This window comes from Pundamilia nyererei, unplaced genomic scaffold (genome assembly GCF_000239375.1).
Source record: "Pundamilia nyererei isolate P.nyererei 1_Seehausen unplaced genomic scaffold, PunNye1.0 scaffold00016, whole genome shotgun sequence".
NCBI lineage: Eukaryota > Metazoa > Chordata > Actinopteri > Cichliformes > Cichlidae > Pundamilia > Pundamilia nyererei.
Window position 1 is genome coordinate 5264509 of NW_005187417.1, and position 27281 is coordinate 5291789.

The 27281-nt window shown below is 39.3% G+C and overlaps 1 protein-coding gene across 4 annotated transcripts in view; it reads right to left on the reverse strand.

Moving 5' to 3' along the window:
- LOC102210873 (retinoic acid receptor RXR-alpha-A) overlaps positions 1-27281 on the reverse strand; it is a 78901-nt gene that overhangs the window by 16220 nt on the left and 35400 nt on the right. For 2 of the 4 annotated variants that reach the window (XM_005725636.1, XM_013908900.1), the window contains exons 2-4: positions 22668-22906; positions 7277-7427; positions 4296-4475 (exon numbers count right to left, since the gene is read on the reverse strand). In XM_005725636.1, the coding sequence (XP_005725693.1) occupies positions 4296-4475; positions 7277-7427; positions 22668-22906 (570 nt within the window). Of the gene's footprint in view, positions 1-4295; positions 4476-7276; positions 7437-22667; positions 22907-27281 lie in introns of all 4 variants that reach the window. The other 2 variants (XM_013908901.1, XM_013908899.1) reach the window with 1 other exon arrangement.

Genomic DNA, 27281 nt, shown 5'->3' on the forward strand with positions numbered 1-27281 from the left:
CACACACACACACACACACACACTATCGCACACAATGGGGTTTCAGATCTGACTGAAGATCTGTCTTCTTGAGTTTCCCTTACTCTGGTTTCTATTCCAAGTCCCGAATCAGAGAGGCCGTGGTCTTGTTGTGGGGGGGAAAGGAAAGCAGGGGTTGTTAGAGGAGGAGAGGGAAAGGGGCCCCACTTTAGAGGAACTGCTGTCTGGCAGTGGAGGTCAGCTCAAGGGTAGAATACTTGTGTTGGAGTCAGGGAGAGGTGAGGAGGGCTGAAATCATGTTAGCTTTATTCTCCCCTCCTCCTCCTCTACTCTCCTGACTGGGAGAGCATAAATTCATTTAATCCTGTTTTTCTGTGGATTCGCTCAGCCTTTTGGGCTACTGTTGCCATGTTCTCCAACCACAGCCCCCGGGCTGCATGGGGAGGCTTAGGCAGCATTGCAAGTGAGGCAGAAGGCAGTAAATGATAATATCCTTGAAAGGAATAAAGAGCCCAACAATGACATAAATAAAAACAAGAGAGAGGAGATGGGAGGCCAAGTAAAGGTCAGGAAAAAATGGCCTTAGAATATCCTCCAAAACATACCAATGAAAAGAAGAAACCTATTCTCCTCATTAACTGTGTTTTCTTCAGTAACCACCCACAGACACCTGGTTAACACATGCTGCTGTTTTTGCATCCTTAGATCTCTTAGCCATCTCCAAGCATCAAGTAGTGTAATCTATGCACTCTTTTCAGTAAACATGGTTGCCTTGATGAAGAAAGGCAGTAACTGGCTTGTTCAACGTGCAAAAGAGTGCTTAACAGCACTGCTGAAAGGGCTAATATTTTTTACACCTAGATGGAGTGTTAAAATTCCCACCTCACAGAATGTTTTTCCTCCCCTCAGACAACAGAAACATTTTCAACCCCACTGTAAGCTTTCCCTGGAGACGCTTTACTGTGCTGCTCCATAATGAATTACAAAAGCTATCTGTCATTTCAGTGTTCACGTTGTGTTGCTGGGTTTCTTGAACTGCTTTGAGCCAATATAGCCATATTTAAAAAAAAGAAGCTGAAGATGACATGAGAACTTGATATAAAAACAAGTGCATGGGTGAGGTTTGGCAGTATGCAGCAGACACATGTTTCAAGATGTGCCATTAATCCATTTCTGAAAAAGAAATGCAAAAAAAGGCAAAGTTGAGAACTGGTAAAACAGAGGGAATAAAGTGTAGCACACAAACGGATCATCAAAATGATTCTCCTTTGAACAAGGACGATTACGGGCAATAAAGCCGAACCCAGAGTACCCAGGTTCACCCCAAAGTCAAGATAAGTCAGGTTAAAACCTGCAGCCAAAAAATCCATTGGTTTGAAGTGCAACCGAATCCCAGAATCTCAATGAGAACTGAAGAGTCAGTGTTTCTCTAAGTTGTATTATGTATTTGTTTGAGGTGGTTTTCTATTTAATACTTGGAAGTAAAAGGTAATTATTATCCAAACACAACGACACCAGATAGTCACGTGAAATTGAATAATTAAGTGTTGTAATTATGTTTGTGTGATGTGAAGATTAAAAGCCCGACAAGGGATGAGGGTTAAAAATGAGAAATAGCTAGAAACTCTATGTGCAGCACATCGGTTTCTTGCTCCAATTCAGAACTTGATAGTCTTCATTTCATTGTGTGCTATAACAGCAACAACTACCATGTGACTGTGATTCACCTGTTCAGTACTATGGAGTCCTTCTATGCACTTCTGTCAGTGTTTTTACTGTCATTATTGAAAGGATCAGAGAGATTAATAATCACTGCCTTATATAAGAACTCACAGATGTCAGCAAATCCCTGGAGGGAAATTGCCAAAATTATTGGAAGTACAAAGAAGTGGAAAATCATGTTTGCTTCAAAAAAATCAACAACAACAAAGAATTGGCACCCAAGAGGGTGGGAAAAAAAGTCTTGTGAGTTTATTTGTTTCTATGGTGGCTGGCACCACATATAAAGCACTGGGGCTCGACCACAAGGCAATTAACACCACGGAAATGAAGCATGAATGATGGCAACGGCGTTAGCTACTTACGTCGGTTATGCCGTAACCCCGACAAAGATTGACTGCAGACGTTTAAATCTTTTAGTCTTAAAGACCAACGTCTGATTTAGAAGAAAAAAGGAGATGGAGCTGAAGATTCTGTTTTCAAGAAAGATGGGATTTGCATTTGCACAGACCCAGTCCATGTTAATAGCCTCTGAAAATGGGAGACTATGGAAAAAAATAAGTGTAATTCCTAAACAGGTAAAAGAAAACTTTTGTTAAACCTTTTGAATGAAAGCTCAAAGTCTCTGGTCAAAGTCTGCAGTCCCAGTAAAATAAATATCTATTTATGTGTAGGTAATGGTTTCCTTTTAAAATAACATTAACACTGAAAAATGACTGAATAATGGTAGAAATTGAATAATGATCTTAAACTGGGTTCGAATAATAGGCCCTATATTTCGTCCCATGTGGCTGATCGAATCTTTGAATGTCTTCCAAAAGGACAGCATTATGTGCACACCATCAGCAGCTTATAACTTTAGGAATGTGGTGCAAATTTTTCATCGTGCTGTGCAATTACAAGACATCATCCAGTTGGAGTACTCAGTTGGAGTATTAAACTTCACATATCTTGCAACATAAGTACAGCATCCATCTTTTGCACTGTGTGAAAAATGAGGTGGCTTACAATAACTAGGTAAGCTGTTCCCCACACCACATGTAAATTTCCAAAAATCATTAGAAGGAGAAAAAGACAAAAAAGGATTCCAGGAAATACAGGAAACATAAACTCGCATAGTTTCATAGTTTAACCGAGAATGTTTTTCTTCAGTCTACATTGCTGAAGTCTCCGTGTGGATTGCCTGCTCTCACAAACCCTCATTTGGTTTCCACGCACAGCCATGTTTGATTCATGGCGCTGAACAGATGAATGCATTCTAAAAAACTAATGCTGCAAGCAGAAAATTCTCTCATTTGAGATGCCGGGTTTTCTAAAAATTTGATGCGTCTCTAACATATGACGTCAGTTACCCTTGACATCGCTTGCTGGGTGAGATACAGTTGGTCTTTGCAGCTCTGCATCACTTGCCAAGTTTATCAAAGTATTCTGTTTTTTGTTTTCTTTGGCCTATAAGAAGTGGAAACTTTGCAAAGAAAAGGAAGGATTACATTTGACATGTCAAAGTATTTTATGTCAACTTCTAGGGTATTTTGAAAGCTCTGTCGTTAATGAAGTCGTAGCTTAAATGAGTATTTGTGTGCAGTGTTGGGTGTAATGCATTCCAAAGTAATGTATATAATGAAATTACATTCTTCAGTAACATAGTAATGTAACGTGCTCTTGTACTAAATTCTATCATTAGATTAAAGTTAAAATGACGTTGTTACTAAAAGTTCTTCAGCTATCTACATGGGAGGCAGATAGAAAGGCGGAAACATAAAACATCAAACAAACTTTCTTTTTTTCCTGTGAACTTGTGCTACAATCAGATCATTTCAGTTTGCGTGCTAGAAGCAGAAAAATGGTGAAGTGGAAGATGGACATTACTGCATCCAGGAAACAAACAACAGCTTTGTACTACTAACATAACTTCGGCTCTTTGCAAAAATCTGCACAGCCAGCATGCTAACGCAAAGCTAAAGCCCAGATATGTGTGCTGGCCCCAGCCCAGCAGTCAGGCCCTAGACTTCAACAGGTAACAAAGGCAGTGATGGGCAGTCACGCTTGCAGCGCTGCAGCTTCCTTTTCAGCCTGTGCATTATAGAATTAAAGTAGAATCGCTGTGGCAATTGCTTTGAAGTGTCTTTGGGCTGTTTTTCAACTTTGCTTTGTTTTTTCAGCTTTGTGTTCATACATAAATACTGAAAGAAAGATCGTATGTGTGTCCTTATTAGAATAGGGATTTGTTTTGGTGTAGCTTAAGTTATATTGTTAACACATTACTGATGAGTAATGTGAAACTGATATATTGAATAATGCAACAGTTATGTACTGCACTTTCATTTCAAGTAATGACTCCGATACTGTTTCTGCACCAGTGTCAAACGCACCAGCAGTTTGAGTGCAAACCAAATTCAGAATACCCCAAAATTCTGGAATCTCAAAATTCAGTATATTTCTACTCACAGAAATGCCAAAAATACATCAAATCATATGGACTTCTGAATGTACTCCTCGGCTACTCACTTCCCCAAAATTGAGCCTTTTAAAAGGAAGATTAATAAAGATAAGGAAATAGGAAAGTGAGACATTATCCTCAACGGTATGTGCTGTACCTTCTCTCTTCATGCCCATGGCTAAACACTTCTGGTAGCGACAGTACTGACAGCGGTTCCTCTGGCGTTTATCAATGACACAGTCTTTGTTGTCACGACAGGTGTAGGTCAGGTCTTTGCGGACAGTCCTTTTGAAGAAACCTTTGCAGCCCTCGCAGCTGTAGACTCCATAGTGTTTACCTGAGGAAAAGGGAAAAGAGATTGTTTGCTTAATGTTAGTTTTTGATCCTTTTTTTGGAAACATAAGGTGACACAGTGCACATGGAATTTGCTGAGTTGGCTGTTTTGCTGCTTCTTCATTAGTACACACCTATGACCTTACCAACTACAACACATTCGCGGAATTTACTGTGATTTCATGAACATGTTATTTACCATTCTGTGGTTACAATAACACAAAGAAATACCCAGGAAACACTTTGAAAGAACAAAACAAAAATTATGATCACAGACCCTTCTACTAACCCTTTGGTAATGAAGGAAAAGAGAGGCTCACTAAAGGGAATTTGTGGGGGGGGGGGCATTCTGATATGGTGTTGTCTGACCCTGTTTCTAACAGCTCTTTTTTGTTATTTATGACGGATGGAGTCCATTTGGTTTCTCCAGTGTTGATCAAACTGTTTCTTTGTTAGCTCTCTGCTGGGTCAGACCACCAGAGAAGATAAATAAAGCCCCCGAGCACAGCTAAATGAAGCATGACTTGCTATTAAACATTGTTTTGATTTTCCCCCTTGGGTGCACACAGCACCAATGACGCAGGATGACAGTAAAACTGTCCAATGAATTAGATATCCACCTTTATCCAGAGGCTACAAACTTTTCATGGTTATCCCCAGAAAAAAAATGAAACACATGGTTATTTGTTGGCAGTGTGGGAAAAAAAAGAGATTTAAGACAACTCTACAAAGATGAGTGCTGTGAGAGTCATTTCCTGGGATAACCCGTGGTTATCTGTTCACCCAGGGTTAATGTTCTTGTGGTTCAGGTGGTTAAGCTAGAAGTTGGCCAAATGATAGCCAATGTTTAAGAAAACTCTGGAGCAAGCTATTGTTCTTTGAGAAGCCAAAAAGGTTATTTACAATCTTTATTTATTGTGCAACCTAAAGTGCTACGTGAGAAAGTTTGATTTGGGACAAAAAAAGATTACAGAAATATTAAGGGTGCCAGACTTAAATGGAATTTTATGCCTTTTCTTGTAACACGTTATATTGACTTTGCTTTATTATTATCATTACCATCTTTCAGAGACTAATCAAAAAATAGCCTTAAATGACCATCCACCCACCCATCTGTCCATCCATCCGTCCATTACTGCTTATCCATGTTTGGGTCAAGGGGCCAGGAGTCTAAGGAGAGACATCCAGGCCTCCTTCTTCCTGGTCCCTGTCTCTGCCCTTCTAGGGAGACTCCAAGGCATTTCCAAGATAGCTGAGAAATGTAATTTGTCTAGTTTCAGGTCTTTCCCAGTGCTTCCTCCTGAAAATCCACTAAACAGGCTCTGGTTGGGCAAACTCCCATGCACACTCGAATATCCCGAAGAGGTTCCACGATAAAGACAAAAACCACATTGTTTCTCCTGAACACACTGTAGAATATATCTTGTATCTCTATCTGAATATAATTTGCCAGTGTCTGAACTCTAACTGTGTTGAAATGAAAATTAAGAAACTCCAAAATCTGCCTCTACTTGTCCCACTATTCATTGTACTGACTGCTTCACAGTAGGGATGAATGATGAGTTGCGCATGGTCGCCTTCAGACATAGCGCTTTCTTGTTTCAGTAAAAAAGCGATTCAAGGTTAGGTTTCATCCAATCAAGATGATCTTTTGCCACATGATTTAGGTTCCTTTCATGTGCGTTTCTGTTGCTGCCCTCACATGCTTTTTTTCCAGGAGTGGCTTTTTTCTGGCTTCCCTGTCATTTAGCCCAGATTTTTAAAGAATTCTGATGACTGTTGTCTTTCCAGGAAGCTCTCCCACTCCAACAAGCTGCAGTATGTAGTTCTGCCAGAGCATACTGTGGGGCCATTTTCTGACCGAAGTTCATGTGTGGATCTTCTCCGGAGGTTTCTCCATGTGGTTAGAGCCCAGGCTTGGGCAAGATGCTGTGTAGTCCTGCTTTATTTTAATTGGAAACAGTGCAATGTTATCCAGTCTAAGCTGTTTAGATTTTTTTTTAATAATCTATCCCATGTCAAGTCTCCCTACAATCTTTTAGAAAACTGCATAAAATTCTTAGAAATTTCTGATTGGGAAGTGATTTGTGAACATGTTCAAATAGTCACCTAAGTGCTAAGCAGTGCTAAATGGACTTACATGGAGACGTTTCACCGCTCATCTGGAGTTCTAAATGATTAGTGGGAATTTCCCAGAATTTTAAATACTGTAGTGTAGAGGTGACTCCATTGTGTCTGCTGCACACTGTTGAAGCAGCTGTTAAAATTTTTAGATGCAGGAGATGCAACATTCATTGTTCATCAATCCGTTGATGAACAATGGCATTCCGATCACTGCATCCAGTTGGATGTTACTGCACCCAGTTGGGGGCAGACATCAGAAGGCCCATTTTGAGTAACTACCTATTTCAGGGTCTTCTCTTGTGTGTTTCTGGTTCTTGTTCCCCTCTACTCTTGTAAACCCCTTCTTATCCCAGAGGTGTAGGGCTCTTATAAACCCATATACTCCAATTTGAAGCTTCTCTCTAAAATGTGTAGTCCAAAAAGCCCCATCCATTTCCACTGACATCCTCCCAAGTGAACTTGGTGTTGCTGTTCACTGCACAGATGTGCTCTGTGAAAGTTTCCAGTTCCTGTGTTTTGATTTTCCCCCTTCGCACACCTACCTTTAAAAACAGTAATCTCCAGTGAAAATAACCTTAGCCATTACCAGTTCTCAAAAAGATTTCTGACAAGGTCAATTCTGACATTGAATTATTTTCATGCTTCCTTTGCAGACAGTCATCACAGTCTGATGTCACTCACCTGAGGAGCGGTCACCGCAGATGGCGCAGATGTGTTTGGTGAGTGACAGAGCTGTGCTCGAGGGCTGGGCAGGCACCTTCATCACGCCGTTGAGGCCCAGTGGAGGCTTTATGTCCTCCGTACTGCTGACAGAGTTCATTGGAGAGTTCAGCTGGAACATCAACACACAGAAACACACACGCCGACAAGTCACAATGCAGCCCGCTAAACTCAAAACATCAAAATCGCACAAGCACCGTCAAATAAATCACATAAGCTTAAGGTCAAATTCAACAAGAAGATTATACACAATAAGGACATTACATGAAACTGGAGTCATGTCACTCAGGGAGTACTGAACAATCTGAAATGTACAAAACAAAAGCCATATTAAGACTACTGATGCGTAATATAGATGGTCAGCAGCCCTAGCAACACCTCTTTTTTCCTCTGTCATTTCTCCCTTTCACTCTCCTCCCTCCTGTTCCCCTCATTTTCAGATCTAAATCTGGCGCAGCAGGATCCTGCACCACTCAACCCCAGGAACTCTTTTATTCATGCTCTCAACAAGCCCTGCTGGCTCCAAAATGTTCAGCGGTAGCATAACTCTACTGCAAAATTGAACAGTACAGCAGAATAAAGAGACAGCATTTGTTTTAGCAGCAGCGCAACTGCAGCCCTAAGTCTAACTTCAATAGTTGCCTGTGTCTCTCTCTCTGAAGGAGCTTTGATACAATTCATCCAAAAATGACCCCTCTTTGCTTTCTGCTGAAAGTGAAAAGCAAGGGGGAGGCTAATTATTATAACAAGCTACACGCTGTTTCCAGAGGAGATAAACGTTAAGGGGAAATGTATAAATTATTCACTAAATATACTGGATGGAACAGAAACAAGCCAACTATTAGTGGGGAAAAAATGACTTCATGAAAAAAAGTAAAAGCACTAGTCTGATCGACTGTGCTAAAACCACAGTAATTTTACATGATGGTAAGAAAGGGGGAAGGAAAACTGCATATAGTCAGACAAGTAGATTCTCCACAGGCACATTCATAACAGAGGGATGAGAGACAGAACACTATTGGCAGAGCAGAGCCAGATGTGTTTTTATTAAGTTACCACACATGAGAAATGTCTTATAGCACAAACACTTTCTGAGTTAAAATTAAGTTCATACTGTTGCAGAGAAACCCTGTCTATATCTGCTGGGATTAGGAATGACAGAAAAGCCATTTACATCTTATGATGACAGGGCTAACATTATTGTCACTCTAAAACACACCCTAAGCTGTGTTTACACTCATCTGACAAAAGTACATTAAGAGCATAATGGAAGAACATAGAAAAGTATACATCAGGGCAAACAATGCCCTTTATTAGACGCACAGGACATAAACCAAACAGCCACTGAGTTAATATGCATGTTGGTAAGTGGTTACACAACTACAGCTGTAGCTGTGTAATATCTTTATAACTGGGAATTACAGAATCTCAGGTTTACATTGCTACAATTCATAGAAATATCACTTAGATTATACATGAAACTAATTAGAATATTAGCTAAAAATGCCTTGAAATTAAAATGGGTATTATTCTGTTTTTATTCAGAGTACACGAGTAAAGGTGGTAGACTTAAAAACTTTTAGGAAAAAAAAAAAGAGAAGAAATGTTTTAAGTGATTTTTTGCAAAATCACATTTATTGGATACACACGTGTGTCCCGGTGAGCACCAAATGGATTTTTGATCCACATATTGTTAAAAGCAAAATCATACTGAAAACTTAAAAGAAACAGACGGGCTGAAAATCAAAGGAGCTGTAGCTGAGATATACTGAATTTTAGTGAAGGGTCAAGCTCCAACAACCCTCCAGTCCAGAGTTCCCATATTTGAACTCATCAGCATGTTTCATAAGAAAAGAAAGTCAAGGAACAAAGCTCCTCTAGAACCATGGACAATATATCAGTTTAATTTATTTTTATTTCTCTATGTATTTTTACAGATCATGTATCATAAAGATAAGGCAGATAAGACATGCATACAAAAAGACTTTTATATGCAGCTTATATGTAAATATGTAAATAACTACATACTCAAATTGCAAGTACACACGGCCAAGATACTACCTGCACTGCACACAAACTGTATACAAGCCACTGTGGCATGTCACCTTCAACAGATTACACACCCTAAAATCTGATCCCTCTTTAATGCTGAAAAAAAAGGTTAGCTGTGCCAAATACATACATATTGCTGGAAGCTACAATACACCATGCTTCCATTGAGAGAAATATTCAAGCCCATGGTGATTTGCCATCACATCAAATAGGAAATACTAGATGTCTCCTGCATCATTTTACACATATTTCCAGAGAATTCAGCATGACATATGGGGTGTCATGGGAACTTGGGAAACTGAGTTGAATTTCAAAATTATAGCTTACATAAGTTAGAATGTTTGGCTGTGTGAATGATGGATTAACTTGGGAGGGAGGGATGAGTGAGTTAAAAAGGCTAAACCTCCTTTCACCATAAGGAAATGTTTAGTTTACACCCTGGCACTCACCACTGGCCTGAGCCATGCACACAAACAAACACACGCATACAGAGGCACACACAGACAGCCTCAGTTGGAAAAAAAAGGTTACCATCCTGCACAGTTTCTTATAGTACTTTAGACATCAAATAAAGGTTAAAAAGGAAACATTGTAGAAAAACACAATACAATGCAGAATTTCAAGGGACACTAAAGGTCAGCAATGCATGCAATTCAATATCTGAATCAACTCCTGGGAGTCAAAGCTGATGTCATTGTTTTCTTCCAGTATAAGGCCACGTGATAGGAGCGTGACGAATCAATTAAGGATATGCAGTGGCTTACAAGATGCAATCAGCCAGAAAAAGTTGGTATCATTTTTGCATCTGGTTTTCAAGCTAAAAAAAATGTCCGTGTTCATTGTGTATCTACTTATAGCAGAGCTTATCAAACTTTCAAATACCCCCCCAAAAAAGTTTGCAACACCAGTCCCACCAATCCTTGCAGAATCTTACTAAAATAAATATCTTCAAAACTGGATTTAAAAGAAAAACATCCCGTTTGTTTTCCATCATTAGATGATATTCATTCAGATGAACTTCTTTTCATATCGTTCCCCTGGTTATCCAAGCAAGCCAAAAACCCAACTCCCCACTGAGGTTCAATGCCCCACCAGGGGGCCTGTCACACAGTCTGTGGAACACCATGGTTTAAGGGGTCCTAAAACAAAGACCTAGTGTTGATGCTAGTGGTAACTGTGAGAAAGAAAAAAATAAATAGAAAAGATTAGTTTGGATATAGCCTCAAATTTGCAGGACAAAAAGGATACAGGGATATACCTGCATCGCTTTGGCAGCACGTGAACACACCCACATCTATGCAAGTTTATCCACATGCATGCACAAACCCACATCATGAGGTCTTACCTCAGTTAAACGCCTGAGTCTAGTCCTTTCCCCTGGAGTGTAGCACTAACAGAGCTGTCTTCCTGACTGAGACAGTCTCTATCAAACCCTCTTTCTCCCTGACAGAAAAGATTCTTCCCTCTTACAATCTATTTTCAGTGAACCTGCAACTCAATCTCAGCAACACTGCTCCCCAACAGTGGGGTGGGCAGGCTAGGGGGGGACTTTTCTTTTCCTTCTGCCCATGGCGATGGAGACAAGGCAGGGAGATTAAAGTGGCTCAGGACTAGTTCTGGAAATAGAATATATGCACCCGCCCTTACAGCACACACACATATGTGAACCATTGCAGGGAGGTATGCCAGTTGTGTGTACAGCTCAGGGAAACCCCACTAACAAGCCTCTCTTTAGACACCAAAGAGACACTTTAAGGACAAGAAAGCTTAAAACAGACGAGGGTCATTTAAAATCCAAGACTTTTCAACGTAACACACGATTCCCTGCAGAACAATGTACAAAACAAAAGAGACCTGAAATGGTCTAACTAAATTACACATTTTTTCTCTCTCTGCAGGTGTTACATAACATGTTGTGGAGGGCATTCCAGTGATACATCCAGTACAGTGGGGGTCTGTGTCTGCTTGAGGGTGTCAGATTCTGCACTGAACTGATATGCATGATTATATGTTCTGTGCCACCTGCTGGCTCCAGCATTCTGCTGTAACATTCAAACATTAGGCTAAAGGTGATGAATTAATAGTTCTACAAATATGAATGGAAAAGCGACAGAAAGTATCAGCGGCTGCATGGAAATATATAAAAAACAGCACGTAAAAAGTTATTTATAAGTGTTACTTTGGTTTGGAATTACAAAAACACTATGACACATTGTGCCAAACAAGTGTTTTTTTATGTTGTGTCATGATAGCAACACATATGTGTGGTTCATTACAGTGAAGAAAAAACAAACAAACTAGAGGTGCACCAATCGATTCTCCGGGGACCAACATGGGACGATTTCCGACCAGTTAGCCTCCAGTATGGACACTTATGAACTGGTCCATTTTGTGGGTGCAAAACATGCACACAATGGTGCAGGTAAATCTCACACACACACTTATAGCCACACACTATCATGTTAGTGTGGAAGTTACCCAAAGTAATCTATGGCACACCACCACAAAAACGCTCAAACCAACAAACCACATACCCGATCATCCCCTGTGCATTTTAAAGAAACTACAAAGGAAAAGTGGCTAAAACTAAAGCTATCCAGAGCTCAAAGTGAGACACAAGCCAGCAACCTAAAGTATGTGGTAAGAACAAAGGATGAAAGCACAAATTTAGAAACAAGTGAGAAATAGAAAAGATTTGACAATGAAGCACCTGCCCTGTTATATGTTAAAGGAATAAACGCACTGGAAAAATGATTTAAGCACCTGACATTTGCTTTGTTACATAAATCAGTACAAATTGTAGTTTAATAATTCATTTTATTTTGAAAATAAAAATTGGAATTGGCCAATAAAACTGCAATCAGTTCATTTTTAAGCGAAACCAAAGTTTTACTATGTGACAGCAGCCAAAAACAGTACATCATGGCCTTTATTACACCAATATATACTCCAGTTACAAAGTACAAAAAATCCAATCATGAACCAGTGAAGAGATCTCAAAAACTAAATATACTAAAAAAAGATAAATGACAATACAATAAATTATAATATTTTATTATTGAAACCATAAAGAAAAAAAACAATAGTTCAACAAAATAACGATGAAGGGAAAAAAAAGTGTATTAGTGCAGCTCACATTACTCATAATTCATTTTAACAGAAATAACAGAATATTCTTGGCAGCTGAACAGCCCCTGTGAACTATTAATATTCTATGACAATACATGGCGGTGGAAATCTAAAGAAAGGAGCGTCCCCTGAGCGAACACAGGACAAAAGAGAAAGAAGAGTAGAGACAGTAGAGGCCTGTGCTTAAGATGAGCTTAGCTCGATTCAGAGAGTCAGAGCACAGAGTTTGCTCGTAAAGATACTTCAAAAGGAGACATCAAATCCTCATGCACCACTCCTTAATGCACAATCCTCATGTGGAACTTCAGTTACTTTGCTGTTCAAGGGCACCTTTGTTAATACAGAGAAAGTTATCTTCACTGGGTCTTTTCAAAAACGCCCTTATAGAATTTCTTCATAAGGTTTTCCATTAAAGAGCGGCACAACATGACCACGAACTGAATGTTCTACTTCACAACCCACTGTTTCCGATCACACTCCTGACACTTGTTCCGCTCCCTCTACTGTGCTTTGCTTAAGAATTATTAATTTTTGTAACTTTAATTTATTTCTGCTTTAAGGCATGAAACTGAAACTATCTGCAGCTAGAATGTAAAAGCAAGGAAGTGTGAGTGGACCTGATACAAATCTGCTGTTGACACGAGATGAAGTCTAACCAGCTGTCGACTGAGAGGTGAGGACAGGGGATCAGGTAATGATCTAGCCTAATGATAACCCCGAGTCCCCTTTCACCTCTGACACATTGTGACAATCACTTCCTTCTAAAAGAACACTTATCTTGGGACTCGTGCAAAGCATGGGTGGAATGAGTGAGAACTTTCCTCTCATCGCTGTGTTGTGTGTGTGAGTGCTATCTTGACATGCATCAACAGAGACGGGGTATCAGGTTTCACACAGGGAGGATGTGGTGATGGACCCCTCTTCTGTAGCCTGTGGGCTTTAGCCACAGTTAGATAACTTATGAGAGATCTTAAAGACACTTTTTTTGAACGCAAACAGCTCACATAACAAAAACTAATCAACGGACACATGCACAGCACAGCTCATGCAGTCATTTGTGGATGAACTCTGGGATCCTCTGCGAATAGGTCCTGTCATGTAACAGCAAATTACATGAGTCATGCTCAGGATGAGGAAACAGGAAGGAAAGGCAAATTCTAGCTATTACAGTATACACTGTATGACCATCATGATTACATCCAGCACTCTCAGAATTACTGTCAAAAAGACATTTTTTGGCCTATGTAATGGAAAAATGTCTGTATACTTTATGCTTCTACAGACTGCAGTACATAATGTGTACTTACATTGTACTTACATTAAGCTTTCTAAATACACAGTAATTAAAAAGCACCGTGTTACCATTATATTCACCCCTACATAGTCACTGCATTGGCCTATTTCAAAAAGAACAAAACGTTATAACAGGAAACAATAATGTGACTATTTTTTGAACTGCTTACTTAGCTGAAGCCTTGGTGATTGCATGTGGAAACCTTGTATTTATGGAGGCTTTTAGCATAACAGTGAATAATTAAGTCTCCCTCAAAAGTCTCAGTGAACGAAAGGAATCAATGAAAAATAAAAAAAGGATCCCTCACTTACACATGGGATCACAACGTGGCCATAATTTATGTATTTTAATAGCTTATTAAGTGAATACATACATTATTTATCAACCATTAAATAAAGCCTTTGGTTACAAAATATAAATCCTTCCTAAGTATGTCTTTTTGTAAAATAGCTCCGTGATTATTGTCACTAAGCTCTATTAAAACGCTCTCCCTACTCTCTCCCAGTAGAATTTAGCAGAAGCAGACATTATTCCAGACAGCTTGGAGGTTTCTAACACTCGCACCATGCTGTGCCATAGCAGATAAAATGAATCATCGCAAGCACTGCCAGCTTATGTGTGTGTGTGTGCGTGTTTTGACAGAAACTTTTGTTGCAGTGAAAAAAAGAGGATATTAAGTCTATCAGTGCTGTGGAAGCAGTGAGCCTTGCAGCAGTGAAGCTGGAATACACACAGTAACTTGCAGCTGTTGTCTCACCTCAGAATGGCACTGTTGGGCACGGATTTTGTCTAAGTGTTTTTGGAATCTATTGGAGTTTTTGCACATACTGGGGTGGGTTCACGGCATGAGTGGATCTATGTGTCTATGTGGATATATGAATTTCTGGAGTTACATGCAAGCACAAGCGTGCATTATCATTTGGTCTCCATGTACATGTGTAAGTGTGTCGTTCTGGCTTTGCGTGGGTGTTGATGAGCATACAGCAAAAGCCAGGGTGTTTCCTGCATAGAGAAATTGTTGGTGCCACCCAACGATGTTTTAATCAGAGCCACCAGAATTTAGTTTCAATAATTATTTTAATTAATAATCAATTTGATTGAGTTTGCATGAAATTCAAAAGATATATGCAGCATAAAACTTGAATTATTATTTTTTGATTAGTGTGTGACCTAGAATGCAAATACTCTGCATATATACATTTATAATGGCCAATGATAAAATTGTCTTATTCCAAGGGAAAAAAACAACAACAAAGAAAACAAAAACAAAAAAACCTCAGTTTTTGCAACCTTTGAATAAACATGTATTTCTAACTGATAAAATGAGCTACATGCTGTAATACTGTCTGACTATTGAAAATTAGAGATGCACTAAATGATCACCCAGCAACTACAATCATATGTTTTTGACAGGCTGCGATGGGCTGATTAATCTTAGATAAAGATTCTGTGCTAATCCGTCATAGCTTGACATGCACTTGTCCAGAAATGTAACTAAATATAGGAAAATATGTCACAACAACTGCAATATCTGTGCTAGATGGAAATATGTCGTGCAAAAGACAAAAAATTAAACACAAATTGAATTATGTAAACTGCGAATGCCAACAGCCAATTATCTAACAATATATCATTTCCTATTTCCTCATTTTGATAGCACTGAAAATAAACGTAGGTGACTACAAAGTCTTTTAATGATTTATTTGAGCTGTTCTCTTTGTTGCAATATTAAAATGACTGTTGTGACATCAAATAAAAAAAAAAACAGGAAATGGGGGCACAAGTTTGAATGTATTTTGGATTTTTTTTCCTAATCTAGTCAGCAGGCCAGACTTCAAAATTATTGAATTATCAAATTATCAGATTTATTATCAAAATCTGGCAAGAAAATTGCAACTGATGCATGTCTACAGAAAATGTATGAATAATGTGCTGCACTTGCACTTGAGTTGTCTGCCATTCAGTATTCCCATATCACACTCTTTGTGAGAAACTATTTCAAAAACTGTACACTGGCATGTCCTCTTTGTTGTAAAGATGGGTCACTATCTTACATTTCACTTCGAGATGGATAAAGACATATTTTTGCTTTCAAGACAGGCACCAACCAGTCCAGAGATTAATGCTCTAGTGATTACGTTATCAGTGTAGCTTTTTAGGTGTTTCCTACCGTGCACCATAAAAATGAACAAAATTATATGTCTTTTATCAAATAACACATAATCTGGCAGCAATTTAAAGACCATTTCAGTGTAAAACCACCAATGAATTTAGCAGTGTTTTGCAAGTCATTTAGTTACATTTCCATTTTCCACCATTTGGCGGATAATGTGATGACAAATCCAACTGCTTTTAAATGATGAGTCTTTTACTTGGGTAATAGTATTAGTGTCAGGCAACTGGATTCCCTTTTACTTTCCATGGCCGACAACAAGTAAACAAGTACTTTATTGATGACTGTTTCCGACTGATTAGCTCCCTAATCCTAAACAAGATGTTGGGTGATCAACACCAATTCTGCCAGAATGAGGTTTGATACTGAACATCTGACATTTGCAAGATTAAACTAATCTGTTTCAACACTCTTTTCATAGAAAATGTCAGCCTTGCCTTCTTTGTGTAACACATCTTTCATTTTTAGTTATGAATGCTGAAGAAAATAATTTATTATAGGACTGTAAAGAGTTTATAAATATAAAATGACTAATATCTGTGCATGACTTCAAGTTTTACAGGCGCCTGGGCAGTGACAAAAGTAGAATTAGTCATACAGAAAGTGTCATTACACTTCACAGACATACCACAGCGTACATGTCTGTCCACAGGCTGCATTGAGTTGCTGTAATATCACACCAGCAGATGCAATTAAAGCCCTGAAGGGATTATTTCAAGCTTTAAAATAAAAGTGTGCCCTCAAGGCATTCAAACGACAATGTCTAGAGCACTATGAGGCTGCACCGTGAAACTTAAGCCTAACGTTAGCATTTCAATCCCTTATAGCTCCTACCTCCTAAATGGCCCAACTCCTGTGTGGCACAACACAAGCAGAACACACACAGGCCCAAGCTTTATCACACAATCCATCAGCTATTGAAGCCTTGTAAAATAAAAAGTTATGGAAAAAATAACAAAAATAAGATCACTAATAAAAAGCAAACAAAGGAGAGGGGCTTTAACGTAACTCTTTGTCGAACTATTTTCTATAAAATCTGCATTCTCCCCATCAACACAATGTATTAATCATTTGCTTTAATTCCGTCAGAACTGCACTGCATCTTTACCTTTATAGTGCTATGGGAAAAAGTGAGCGCTAAATTGGTTTCAAAGTTTTCCTTAACACATCTAAGCTTTGATTGGCATTAGAGAGCCTTGATTGCTCCCCTAAGACCTTACACACAGTTCTTTTCTACAGCCATGGAGCCATGATGTCATGCAAAGTCCATCAAAGACCACAGCAGTGGAAGGGACCTTTATTACTCCCACAGAGAAAGGGGCTAAGGTCCACCTCTCTCTCTCTTTCACTTGAATGTGCTGTGTTTCAGGCTCCTAGCAACACAAACGCCTAAACACGATGTACTGAAAAGTGGCACATGACATCACGGCCGCCGCTCATTTATAATTTATTAAACGCGTGTTCCATTTCTTGTAAAACATTTACACCTTTTTCACATTTGTGTTGTTGAGTCCAGAAACAGTCGAGCTTAATGTGTATTTTGAAAGCCTTACTGTGAGACACTGGTCTGTTGTTGGTTTAGGATTTGCTGCGAGGTTTCAGTGGGAGGACAGAACCCAGAGGGGTACAGACTGCGTCTGGAAAATGGTAGCCAGCCATGGTTCTATGATAAAGAACCCCTTTTTCCCAACAGCCAGACAATTCTCCTCATTGTCACTGCAAGTGTGAACTGTGTTCCAACCACTATAATCCCTTCCATGTGTTTGGGTAGTTGCGGTGTCTGTGATCGGGGGACGGTCTGTCTTCTCAGTAAGTTCAAGCCTACAGACATAACCACTGATGAGTTTGATACTAAGAAGCACGACTACGGTTTGCCAACACACACAGAGCATATAGCTCAAAAGATGTCTTGCAACCTCTCCCTTCATAGAACTCCAGAAAATATGAGTTGACAACCCTGGCAAAACCACGAAATAAAAGACAAAGTATGCGCTTCAAATAACACACAATATCTTTTATGTATAGTATGTTTGCTGACAATGCATGGTCCTCTTCACAGAGAAAGAACATAACCGCAGTATGTCATTGTGTCTGGATGCTCGGGACAGAGCTGAAGGGGAAGTACTGTTGTTCAAGATGTAAGAACTGGCTGATAATAAAGGACTGTCTCTCTCTTTACATGTGGTTAGCTTTTTTCTGAGGATGTGAGACTCCTGTATGAATAGGACTTTTGTTCATCTTCTCCCAAGCTTTCATCATGTTTTCAATTAAACCTTTGATGTAGAGGATAGTTAAACCTTGCTGCTTTTCATTTATACACTGTTTTTTATTGAAAAATATATAGCTTTTAGGGCAAAGTAGGTAAGCCCGATTACCACCTGACCGTGCATGTCCATCTATAAATGTAATCTTTCTACTGGAAGATGCTGCTGAGTGCAGCTGATGGTCAAATAAGGTATTCTTGTGATTATTGTATTTTATAATACTACATATGCATGTATGATCATTAGAAAGAAAGTACAGTATATGCAGTTTGGTGTGTGTCCACGCCTGTGCATTGTGAGCCGTTAGCTTAGGCAGGGTCTCACACTGGTCTGGGCGGTTAAGTAGTGAAAAAGGCTGAGCTGTGACCTCGTTCCAGTTAACTGCTCCTGACAAAAGCAAGTCAGCCGAGTGTTAAGTGTAAGTGGCATATGCCGTCTGACTCAAATCACGTCTTATCAGATGTGCCGCGCCTCACGACCACAGGGCAGTGCCACCATCTTTATGCTCTAAGCCACTGCACTTTCAAATCAAACCACTGTTCCCCACCTTTGCTGAGCAGCAGCAAGAAGCCTCAACAATCTCGGTTATGGAATCACTCATAGTTAACCGTTTACAAGACCACCTGTACAGTTTGGGTTTGGGTGGCATTCGAAATATGTAAAACACAGGTGTCAACAATAACAGTTTTGTTTTTCCTTTCTTTATTCTTTAGCATTAATGAAATGAGATTTTTTTTAAAGCTTTGCAATATAATGATAGCATGCAGATACACCTTAAGTTAAGCATAATACTTGTGTGTATACTGCTTCTCTTAGACAGACTAATCAAAAAAGTCAGCCAAAATGATATTTTTTCTTGTTATCTAAAGATATTTTAACATTACAAAAAAATGTATTTTCATAATTTTTTGAATAATAAAGAAACAATTAAATCGCACCAGTACGGTAACCTTCGGTTTGTTGGACGCATTTGCCCTCACATCAACTGTTTCAACAAATGAGCCACTACAGCACTGTAAATACTAAACCAGCTATAATTACTGTAAGTACAGTATTAAAACAGTTGGCACTAACTGAATCAGTTGTTACTGGTTCTTGACACAGCTACTAAAAATGGTGGGATTGGCTGTGAGGTGGTACAAAAATACCCCAGTATGCTGACACCACAGGATATTTTTCATGAATGCCATAATGTAAACATATTTTTAAGATTAATGTGTACACCTAAAAAGTTATATCAAAACACTAAAGCACGTGTAAAAGATTAATTGAGACAGAGCAGTTTTTCCCCACAACCTGGTACACTGACAGTTGCTTCAGTATATTTCATGATTTACTTTTAATTTTCAGGCATCTGATTGGTTTATGATTGAGCTAACTGCTAACTAGCCTTTTTTGTTTCTCTGCTCAGTTGGTTGTTGTGTGGTCCTCAGTGTCATTCAGCTTTCTCAAGTCTCCTGTCCCACTATTGGACAAATTAAAAATCCACCATAGTCTAATATCAGCTCTCCACCCCCACACGTGTGCCTCACTATCATCACAATGTAAATCAGTGAAAAACATTGCAGGTTCAGCTGAACCCACCAAAGTGTTTTGCTAACTAAAAATTTCACCTGCAAATAAAGAATACCCCTCCAGGACAGAAATGGCAGTGCAGATGAAAGTGTTGGAATCATAAAGTGCCCAGGAATAAGAAGGAGAGGGTAGGGAGAAGGACGAGGGGCTTTCTAGCAATGAAAGATTTTGGCTGCTTTCACAAAGTGCTCCTAATCCACTCTAAACTCCATTACATGTGGGACACTTTCACTAAGAAGACACAGATAAGCTCAACAATAGCGAGGAGAGCCCATCCAAAAAAAAAAAAAAAAAAATCAACAAACATAAAGAAGGGCAGCAACCACATTTTGGGGGGAAACTATTTCAATTTTAGATATGGCACCAAACTGAAACTGGGCCACTGTATGCTTTGATGTCTCAATTGTGTGCGTGTGTGCATTTAATAGCAAAGAAACCAAAGCTTATTGATGGAACAAAAATGACAGAGACAGAGAAAAGGGAGAAAATGGAGATGTTGTGACAGAGACAAGGATAGAACAAGACTGGGAAAGTGGACAGCCAAAGAAAAAGGATGGATGAATAGAAAGAGACGAGAGTAAGATATGGCAGGGAAAAAATATGCCTCAGATATAGAAGTAAGAGTGACAGAGCTAAACTAGTGTGGAATCCCAGTTGAATAGGACTTGATTAACTGTGCCACAGGGTCAGAGCAGGGTCTCTGTCTGCTGGGGCCTGGCTTACGAAAATGATATGTGTGCATATATGTGTGAGTGTGCAAGTTTTGACTGTAATTTGCACTTTTGAAACATGTGACTGCAATTTGCAAGACACGATATACGTAAATGGTTTTTCTGGTTGGCTTAGGGCAGCTGCACTTCTCTGTGATCTGAAAGGGAGCACAGAGAAAACCTCATGAAACCTAGGATGAAGGCTTTCTGGTTTCTTACAGTATGAAAAATGTAGCATTAATGGGTGTTCATTTTGCCCTAAACACACTACAGCTTCTTGCTACGAGGCTTTTTTTCTTGATCTTGTGTAATAAATACAGTGCACACCTCACATTTACAGAGATCTGCTTTTGCCCCTCGCTAAAAATGGACAGTAGCAAAACCTTTGGTCAACAATATCTATATAGAAGAATTAAGAGTTGTAAAAGGTAGAAGGGTCATTAACTTAAAATTTTGCCTTTTGTAAGTGCCTCTTGTTGGCCCCAACAAAACAACCAGCTACTAGTAACTCACTTTTTTCCTCATTTATTTCTTTGTTTTTAATTTGAATTACAATTATAGAATATATGAAATCCACTTTATGGATATTGGATATATGGTAATGGATATTTAATTTCCTTCATCACATTTCTTCCAAAAATAGCTAACTTTAAAAAACATTTGTTAAAACGCACAATAATAAAATTACAAAGTAACTTAATGCATTTTGGAGTAACATCATATTTAAATCTATATGAGGAAACAGGTGGAATTGATTCTATTAATGTTGTAAATTTGCAATATTGTACTTTGCCTAAAATAAAAAAGCAACCCATGATGTGCATGACTCTCAAACCTCAAATGAAAATGTAATTAAAACTAATGAAAATCGGAATTTGGTCTATAATGAGAGATCTATAGTGCAAAAAACTGTCAGTTCTTTATTAAAACACAACATATAGACAGCAGTCTAAGTTCTCCAAACTTTTTCCTTTTGATACAAAAATAAACCACACTGTCCCTGCAGTGGTTCTACTGACATTTTGCAGACCACACACCTGTTGACCATTTTGGACATTTTGGATGTGAAAATCCTGCTGACAGTGTAAGATGTAGTGAATAAGGTCCCAGTCGCACCTGGCTTACAGACTGATCAGTGACCACCTAGCAACCGCTCACTGTGAGGGATAATTTAGCACTCCCTGACCACTTGCAAGTTGCTGAAGGTTGATCAAAAGTTGCTGGGAAGATAAGACCTGCATATTGCTTTCGCCTATAATTTGAATGAAAGTGATGGATCTGTCTACAAACACTGTCCAAGCTCTCCAAGCTGTACTGAAACTTTGAAAAGTGTGACATAAACCAGAAACGAAGACCATTTGCCTTCAAACCAAAAGTTTTGAAACATGCTGGCACAACTTCACAACTCGTTCTTTCGCACTTTCTTAGTAATACTGCTGCTTGGCCAATATTTGGCAAGCTTTTGCAAACAAACATGAGAAACTACAGACATTCATGGAACTCTGCTAGCAATTAAAGCTATCAGTAGGAGGTCTTCAGTCGAGCATCTTCTCTGTGACCAAATTCATCCAGCCAGTTCCAGAATCAGAATCAGAAAGACTTTATTTATTCCCATGGGGCAATTAACAGTAGTGGTTCCTTTCTAGTCGGGGAATAAATATATTTTAGCTAACAACAAATCACATGAGAAACTTCATTACCCCATCTGGGGACATCTATTCAATTCAATTCAATTCAATTTTATTTATATAGCGCCAAATCACAGCATAAGTTGCCTCAAGGCGCTTCATAGATACAGAGAAAAAAACCCAACAATCATATGACCCCCTATGAGCAAGCACTTTGGCAACAGTGGGAAGGAAAAACTCCCTTTTAACAGGAAGAAACCTCCGGCAGAACCAGGCTCAGGGAGGGGCGGCCATCTGCTGCGACCGGTTGGGGTGAGAAACCTTTGGGCTAACCACGAGAGTTCCAGGTTTAAACTATTTCAGGTATTAGAAAGTGCAAGCAACAGCTATGGCTGTGAGTATCAAAGAAATATATCTTTTGGTTTATCAGAAAGTGAGCAGATAACTTGTTGTCAGTATGCTTACTAATCTCTATAAAATCATCCTTAAAATGTAAACTTTTAAAAGTGTCTCTTAACAGGCCTCACCTGGGGGCTAACGCTAGGACCGTAGCCCATGCCAGGTGAGTTCATGGAGTGAGGGCCCATGGGTGAGCTGATGACAGAGAAGGGTGAAGCCAGGCCATTCATTGGAGAGCTCAGCGTACTGATGGGAGAGTGGAGAGGGCCTGAGGGCCCCATGGACGTTGGGCTGAGTAGAGATGGGTGCATTCCACGGTGGGAGGTTGGTGATCCCAAGGGCGAAGAGGTCACCTGGCCTGATGAATCTGTTCAGGAAAAAAAACAAAAAACAGAAAGATTACACATTTTATCTTGACGATTCCAATGAGCAAAGAAAATCACTGATAATAAACACGGGTAATTCTTACCATCCCGTCATATTTTCTTATGATAATAAGGTCTTTTGAGTTTGCCTTCATAAGAGTTTCAAAGCAAAATGAGACAGGAAAAACCTGATGCAAGGCTTCACAATTTGGACCAAAAAGCCACTTTGATAACTAAGTTTTGAATAAACACTCAGAATTCTTCAAAACAACGCTCTCACACTTGGTTTCTTCCAGCCAGGGTCGTTGGCACCGCAAGGCTAGCACATCTGGTAAAGTGTGAAGGCAGTTCTTTAATGTGAGTGCTGTGCAGGAAAATGGACAATTCAGCAAAAAACACTTAAGACAATTAAATCCAACAATCACCAATAGTGGAAAAACCACAAAGTCAGCGGCTGAAGGGTTGTGGGTATGGGCAGAATGTCATGAAAAGCTTGTGTACATGAACCGGGTGTTGGTTTTCTTTACTCTGCTGTTTTTCTCCACCATCATTTTTGATGGATTAACATATCCTGGGAAACTTACAAGTAATGTACCAACCATAAATGGACATAGTTTCCAGGTCTGAAAAGTGAAGCCAGCGTAAAAGTGCCTTAAACTCATGTAGTTCCAAAAAAGACTTGTGGTTGCTTAGAAGTGTATGGAAAGTGACATTCGGCTTTCTTAATCTGCAACTTCATTAAACACTTTCCTGATGAGTCTCACCTGCTAGTCTCAGGTCAAACTGAACAGAAGATTAAATCCATTTGTTCAACTGTGGTCCGTCTAAGAGTCACAAAGGAGAATAATCCAGGAAAGGCTTGCTAGCTAATGATTTGTCAACCATAAATCATTAGCCAGCGAGTGCACAGTTTCACAATCTCATTCATCCCTAAGTCACTACATCTGGTTTCCAAGATGGCTATGGCCAAAAAGCTGAAATCACAGATTTAAGTGGGACTTCACAAACCAGTAGGTGATGTCCTGGTGGCAAGATACCCCTTTTATACTGTCTATGGTCTTCTCTTTAACAGTCAATCCTGTTCTCAGCTATGTGTATAATGCTTAACACAAAGAGCAGAGCACACCGTGAAGTAAAGGCAAACGTAGATATACAATGAGACAAAGGAAAGAAACAAGTGTGACATTAAAAGAAATAAAACACAGTAGAGACTTATGGATATGGGGGGCCATGGATGTGGTAAACACTTAAAAAGACTGTATAACTTTACAAAGCAGTTCTGCTGCTCTCTCACAGACTGCTTCGTTCTGGTAAACTGAAGTCCTTCCTTGAGGCATCTACGAGGTCAGGGATATACACTGGATTTATATTGCATATAGCTTATGAATGGGGTAGTAGTGGGCTCAGGAAAATGACAAGCATGACCTTGCACCACAGCTGAGGAGAATCCTGTAGTGACTGAGACTGAAGTCAGAATGATAAGGATAAGGTCATGTGTACAAAAGCTCATCTGCACTCACAGCCCCCCCCCCCCCCCAATCATCAGAGCTACTCTTTATCTTGACTGAGCTTTCCATCTTTCCATCAGCTGTCAACACAGAAGATATGAGACAGGTGAGAACATTAGCAAAGAAGTACTGATATGCTGTGCTATGTCACTGAGACTTTGGCAACTTTGTTGTATGTGTACTGATAACAAACCTCCTGTCTCAACTTTCAACACTGCAGTTCAGTCTTGCATACTTTCCATTTATGACTGAGCCTGCCTTTGCTTCCATCATTCTTTTTTATAATCTCACATCCATCGACCCCATTTTTATTCATTAAATGTCCCACAAAGGGACACACCGTTAAGAAACACCAGCTTTTTGAACATAAATGTATTTATAGACATTATAATTTATCAAACAACAGTGGCCTTATCAGTAACTGATTCACATAATTAGTTTTGCAAGCAAAATGCTGAACAATTAAGTGTTGCAAAAATGTCCATGAATAATAATAATAATAACAACAATAATAATAATAATAATAATAACAATAACAATAATAATAATAGTGACATATCTCAGTGTCTCCAAAGACATTCCCTCATTTTTGTATTTTAATTTACAACAATTTCTCAATCCATTTTTATAGCTGGCATTAGAGAGCTGAGGTTCACATCAGTTTCTCTGTTGTCCTTAAATACCCTCCTTTATACCCTGTCCTATTTTGACACTGCAAGTTCACTCTGTCTGCTCTCTGCAGTGGGAGCATGGACACATGTTATGTAATGAGTTGGAGTGTGGCTTGTCTATCACGCTCCCACATTTTGTACGTGACCAGGTTCCTCTATTTTCTGCACAGTGGAAAAAAGCAGATAGCTAAACTAGTTAAAGGCAGAGATTAGCAACTTTAGTTTCTTTTAGGAATTCTCCCCATCCTTTTTATTGCTACGTAGCCAAAGTAACAGCCATACAAACTCAAATCATTTAAAGAAAAATGCTACAAAATACATTTGCAGGAGCACTGGTTTTAGCAGCACTCTGCACTGAGTACCAGTGCAGTTTTCAGCTGAGTCAAACCAAATACTTCCTGCACATCTTGCTTGACTCAAAAGAACTTCCTGTTAGAAACGACACACACACACACCCACACAGAAACACCCTATCCTTAAACAAACAGACTTGTTAAAAAAGGGGCTAATAACAGCTCTGTATCTAGCTATGTTACTTCAGTGTTGGATCCCATGACTGATACTTCTTGAGCTTCTATCTGTATGATTAGATTTTTTCCTCCAAAAATATGTGCCCACACACACATAGCTCCAAAATAATTCCCATAACCCTTCTCCAACTGGGTTTCAATTCAAGCAGATAAAACGAGAGGCGGTATTAGAGTTGCCAATCTGCCATTGTAGCTCTCAGTGGGGGTGGAGGGTAGGGGAGAGTGGGACTCAGCAAACAGAATCCCAGCAAGGCCCCACCTAGAGGGGGGGATGACAGAGACAGGCTGGGAGGTAGATCCGCCTGTTATGTCTCTTTTTTCCCCTCCCATTCATTCTTTATGTCCCTCTTTCTTCCGACAGCTTTTGGAGAAGAGGAAAATCCAAAGCAGAACACTTTTCCCCTCTAATGTTCCCCCTCTTTATGACCAAGCAGCGAACCATGTGGTCACACTGGATTGTATGTGGATGGTCTTGTTTGGACAAAGCTCCCAGAACATAAAGATTTCTCAATGCGAAATATCTGTGTGTGCGTTTGAGTGTACAGTATGCGTGTGTATGTTTACTCTTGTTGGAGTTGGGTTGCCAGTGTAGGATTACAGCAGGATGAAAAGGACTCTGTCCTAATCCTCCCCGGAGAGGAAAGCAGAAGAGAAAATTAGGGTAGAGGAGACAAGGAAAGAAAGGATAAGGAAACAAATAGTGGTTGTAAGGACAGAAGAGTGGAGAAGAAGAAAAAAAGCAGAAAGGAAGATCCAATGAGAGAAGGGGAATCAAGAAGAAACAAAACAAGAAGAATGACAGAAGAAAGGAAAGAAATGACTAGACTGGACAAGAAAAGTAAGCAAGGAGCAAGATGGAAATAAGGTTCCTCTGTACATACACAAGACATGTGCATTTAGGTTTAAATTAAGCTTTGCCAAGTTCTCCTTTGAGATAAAGTCCCGGCTCACACAACAAGATCTCAAATTCCAGTTTCTGTTATCAGTTAACTATAAAAATACAACTCAAAGAATCTCTGTAAAATCTTCAACCAACACTTTGACTTTAAGCCCAACTAATCAAGGAAAAAGAAGTGGAGAAAAAAAAAGGGGGGGGGGGGAGGGCAGCATTGCCACTCCTGCCTGCGTTTCTTCATATAGCCAATTCCATCTTAACCTGTTAAACTGGAAATGGGAATATGCTTCGTGAGCAGTCTTGGAAAAACAACCTCTGGCAGCCGTTTGCACTGTATGCAAGATATGAAATAAACCTGTTCAAAAGATAAGAGTGACTGTAAAGCCAATCACTGAAAAAGGGCAGGGCAGGTAAGAGCAAAAATAAAAATTAAGATAAGATAAGACTTTATTGATCCCATGACGGGGATTTTTTTGTGTTACCTCAGCTCAGGTACAGATATCAGAAGGAAAAACAAAAAATACAAATAAGTACAATCAATGAAAAAATAAGTAAGATAATACATTATATACAACGGTAGCACACACAGTATGTGATTATGGATATGGTTGTGGAACTATGCAAGACATAAACTATATAGCTTAACATAACTATTGTACCACTACTATTCCTATGTACAGGGAGTGCAGAATTATTAGGCAAGTTGTATTTTTGAGGAATAATTTTATTATTGAACAACAACCATGTTCTCAATGAACCCAAAAAACTCATTA